Source organism: Plasmodium gaboni, chromosome 13, assembly GCF_001602025.1.
Source record: "Plasmodium gaboni strain SY75 chromosome 13, whole genome shotgun sequence".
Lineage (NCBI taxonomy): Eukaryota > Apicomplexa > Aconoidasida > Haemosporida > Plasmodiidae > Plasmodium > Plasmodium gaboni.
In genome coordinates, this window is record NC_031493.1 from 614,052 (window position 1) to 619,519 (window position 5,468).

The following is a 5,468-nucleotide window of genomic DNA, read 5'->3' on the forward strand; positions in this document are numbered from 1 at the left end:
ATGATCTTTTAACAAATAAATATAACAGTAATATGAATAACGAATCATATAATGTAAGCACATGCAATAATAATAATCCTAATAATGATTTTAATCATACTAATACTACTACTACTAATAATAATAATAATAATTATAATATACATAATATAAATATAAAAGATATTAATGTCAATATAAAATTAGAAAATTATTTTAACGAGGTATTAAATAATAATAATAATAATAATAAGGAATATATAAATAATACTTATATGAATAAACACATTGAAACACAACATATGAATATTCATTTAAATAATAATATTAAATCTTTAAATATAGATAATAATCATGAGCATCTAAATTTTCCTATGATCGAAACACAACCAAATCCACCACATATATTTAATAACATATTAAATAATAATAATAGTAATAATTTTGAATCAGATAATGTTATACCTAACATGAAAAATATTACTAGAAATAACATAACTGATGATTCGTCTGTTATGAGAAATTTATTAAATAATAATCAAGTGGATCATCAAATAGTAAATAATAATAATAATAATTATGTTAATAATGATATTAGAAAAATAGATAGAGAAGGAAATGTTAATCTTCAAAATATGCACAAAACAATGGGTGTCGTAACAAATGGTGTTACTAATACTGTAACGTCATCCCTAGGAAATGTATTGGCAAATATAAAAACACCATCTCAACATATGAATAATATGAGTTATTTAGGAAATATGAATAAATATATAAATAAAAATGATGAACATCTATCTTTTAATAAAGAAGATAATATCATAGGTAATAATAATAATAATGATGAACACAAAAGAGACCATAATATTAATAGTAATGATAATAATAATGATGATTGTGGTAATAATAATAATATGAATCATCATAACAAGAATAACAAAATAAATAACAATTTTAATAATGATTGGATAAGAAAATTAAAAAATTTTGGTACTTCCTCAGATAATGAAGACGAAAATGACGACTTACCTATTAATACTAATCATAATTATTATATTAATAATTTTTTATTAAATCAACGTTTTAATTTTATTAAAAATGATAATATAAGAGATATTAATAATAATAAGCCGTCTGCTATAAATTTCATGTCGGAAGACAACATTAATAATAATAATAATAATAATAATAACAATAATAATAACAATAGTAATGATAATAATATGGATACTGCTATGAACAGCTTGAATATGCTAATACTACCAAAAATTAAAGGAGTTCGTTTTGATAAATCTGGAAGAAGATGGGTAGCTAGCTGGAGCCAAAACGGAAATCAAAAGAGACAATATTTCCCTGTTAAGAAATTTGGTCAGGCACAAGCCAAATATTTAGCTATTTATGCAAGAATACAAGCTGTTAATTGCTTACAAAGGAAACCACATAAACCTAGGATGCCCAAACGATTAAATGAAAAAAGAAAAGGATTATTAAATATGGAAGGAAAAGAAAAAAATGAACTTGATAATAATGAGTCTAATAATAATGAAAATAATTATATTAGTCAGAATTGTGAAGAAGATGAAGGTGATGAAGATGATGATGCAGATGATGATGTAGATGACGATGTACATGACGATGTACATGACCATGTAGATGATAATATTGAAGATACTTATAACGATTATGAAAATTGTGAAGATGAAAACTATGTTCATATTGATAATAATGATGATAAACATTACGGTATTACTAATAATGATATTAATAATGATAATTATAAAAACAACAATCAACAGCGTGGTGATAATGAATATGTAGAAATTTTAAATAATGAGACCCAAAATATAAAGAAAAAGATATGCACAGATATAAAAGATGAATATGTGAAAAGTATAACAAATAATAATACACAAACAAAACACCAAGATATATCAAATGAGACTACAAATATAATAAACACAAACAATATAACTGATAGTAACCATATTGTAAATGATAATGCATGTCTTGTAGTGTCTAGTAATCATTTGAAAAATATTACAGACGATGAAAAAAATGTTAAAATAAATAACATCGATCAAAAAAAGAATCAGAACAATGAATTTTTAAGGGAAAGAAAAAACAAAAGAATGCACAATAATGATAACAACGTTTATGATAACAGTTTTAAAAGAACGTCAGTTGATTATAATCAACAATTAAATAAATCATCTGATGAAGAAAAGGAGATGTCTCAAATAAATTCTTTAAAATATAAAGGTGAAGAAGAAAACGATCAAAATGATGATAAGCATGAAAGAAAAATTCTTGAACATGATACAAACAAATGTGAAATAATATTTATAAATTTAGAAAGTATTAAACAGAATGAAAACCTAAAAGATTTATCTTTACATAATAATAATAATAATAATATATATAATATGGACAATATAGATAATGTTTTATTAGATGAAATATTACGAGTACAAAATACATGTAGAAAAAGAAAAAATAAAGAAATAAAATTAATTTTATTAAATGAAGAAAATAAAATAAGATTGCATTTTGATGAAAAGGATGAAATTAATTATAAGAATGATATTGATACAATAAAAAAACTAGACCTTCATAAAAAAAATTTATTACTTGATAAATTAAAGGATTATTATAATAATCATACATTTTTAATAGAACAAGAATATAATGAATATACCATGTCTCAAATTAATGATGAAGATACAAAAAGCATTAAAGGAGATGATATTATTGATTTTTATGATTGCCAAGATGATTATAATAATAGAAATGTGAATGCAAAAATTACAGAACATAATGCAAAAGATATAATAATAGATGAAGAAATAAAAAATTCTAAAAAACAAACTATTTGTGATAATGTAAATAAAGATGAATTAAATGAAACTATGATACATAATGATTTATTTCATTCTATTGAATTAGATATCAATGAGGATGATAAAAAGGAAGGGAAAAAATTATCTACAAAAGATAACCTAAAAAAAAAGGAAGAAATAGAAGATAAAGAAAATAACGAATTCTTAGAAAAGAAACATTATTCAATTGAAAAAAGTACTGAGGATAATGTAGAAGAAGTTTCTATAACACAAAATATTGAAATAACCTATTCTTATGGTACTGAGGATTCTTTAAATGTAAATGATTTAGAAAATAATAAAAATCACGATCGAAAAAAGAACATTACAAATAATAATAATAATAATAAAAATAATGATGGTGATAAAGGTAGTTATAATTCAAACAATGCTATGCAAAAAAATCGTAGAAGATTTGAATATATGAAAAAACTAGATAATATGAAGAAAAGTCAAAATAATTTAGATATCATGAGACATGTACAAAATTATCATATTAATAATAGTAAAGTAAATAAAAAAAAAAAAGTTTTAAAAAATGCATTAAATCCTATTAAAAGTAGAGCTATAAATGATGATAATGATGATGATACAAATAATAATTTATGTCCATCAAATGTATCAAATAACAATATGATAGATAATGATTTATCATTAAATATGAATTTTTTTGATAAGGATAAAAAGTCATACCCTTTTAAAGGGGCTAAAAATAAATTATCCTTTTTATATAATAAGAATAGTATAAATAATATTAAAAATAGTATGTTATTATTAAATGATATTAAGAGGATAGTAGATTCAGGGGTGAATAATTCAATCCTTAATAATTCCAATTTATTAAATATGGAAGATACAAATGGGGTCTCTAAAAATAGTTCTTCCTTTTTAAAACAAGGAAATAATAAGAAAAAAGAAAATGATGAATTAAAAGGAAATAGCAACATGAATAATAATAATAATAATAATAATAGTAGCAGTAGTAGTAGTAGTAGTTGTTGTAATAATACAAATTTGAAGGGAAATCTTACTGGAGAGAAAAAAACCTGCATGAAAAGTTATTTGGTAAATAGCAATAAAATCGAAAAATTTATTCAAAATAATATGATTGATGGATATCTTAATAAGAAATCATCCATTTTTAATATAAATAATGAAGACGAAAATGAGACAGGAAATAATTTTATGAAATATAATTCTAGTGAACATAATGAAAAAAATAATGTAGACGTATTAAACGGAGAAAATAATAATATAAAATTGTGTGGTTTAGATAGGTTCCATAAAAATGATTTGATAAAAAATAAAAATGCTAATAAAAATAAAATGAAAACAATATTTAGTAAGAAAATAGGTTCTAATGAAAATGAACAAAATCATAAGAGTCTAATTGAAGATGAATATAAAGTAGTATCTGTTCAACAAAATGAAATGATAGATACAGATCAAAATTATTTTACAAATGTTGATGAAAAAAATGTGGAACAAATTAATAGTACAATATTTTATAATAATAATAATAATAAAAGTGGTAACTTACAGTTTACACTTACTAATCAAAATGAGATGAATTTATTTGAAGGGAAAAGAAATAATTTTGTCAACCCTTTTATAAAAAATATAATAAACAAGGATTATGAACTAAACTTTATAAATGAATATAACAATAATGTTAATGATAATAATAATAATAATAATAATTGCAATATACTTAATCATAATATGAACCCTATTAACGAAGAAGAAAATATAAATTATAATAATAGTATTGAATATGAACCAAATGATCCAAATATATCAAATAATAGTGAAAAAACTACATCCTCATATATATATTCTACAAATGATAATAATTATAATTCCACATTTCATATGGATAAAATGACCTATGATAATCATAAGAATATAATGCATAATAAGAACTGCGATAAAAATGTTATTATTGGCAACCATAATATGAATAATTCAAATAATAGTTGTGTACTTAATAATATGAGGAAAGATATAACTATTATAAATAACGAAAGAGCAAGGAATAGTAGTAATTTTGTTTTACAACCAAATATGGAAAATATAGATAATATAGATAATATCGATAATATGGATAATATAGATAATATAAATAATAACATAATCGATATCAGAAACAACAATTCTATGGATATATTATCTAATAATGAGGAATATATTTCTTCTCCTATGACAAACAATTTATCTTATAATGATATGGTTAATAATAATGTAATGTGTGAATTTATAAAAAATGATGATATGAATGATATAGATAATATGAATGATATAGATAATATGGATAATATGAATGATACAGATAATATCAATAATACAGATAATATCAATAATATGAATCATATGAATCATGTCAATCATGTGAATCATATGAATAACATAAGTGACGAAAATATAAACCTTATAAATATGGAAAACATACAAACCGAATTAACATCATCAAACAATAACGAATTAAACAATATTTATTCAAACGAATATATAAATAATTGTGTTAATACATATTCTAATAATTATTCAAATGAATGTAATAATAATTTTACAAATAATTATAAAAACAATTTTAATAATATATATTCAAATTCT

At 21.2% G+C, this 5,468-nt stretch overlaps 1 protein-coding gene across 1 annotated transcript in view; it reads left to right on the forward strand.

The window, feature by feature from the left end:
- PGSY75_1317200 (transcription factor with AP2 domain(s)) overlaps positions 1–5,468 on the forward strand; it is a gene marked incomplete at both ends in the record, with an annotated part of 6,477 nt that extends 1,009 nt beyond the window's left edge. Inside the window, one exon of the mRNA XM_018787236.1 lies at positions 1–5,468. This exon is cut by the window's left edge and continues 1,009 nt beyond it. Within this exon, the coding sequence (XP_018639978.1) occupies positions 1–5,468 (5,468 nt within the window).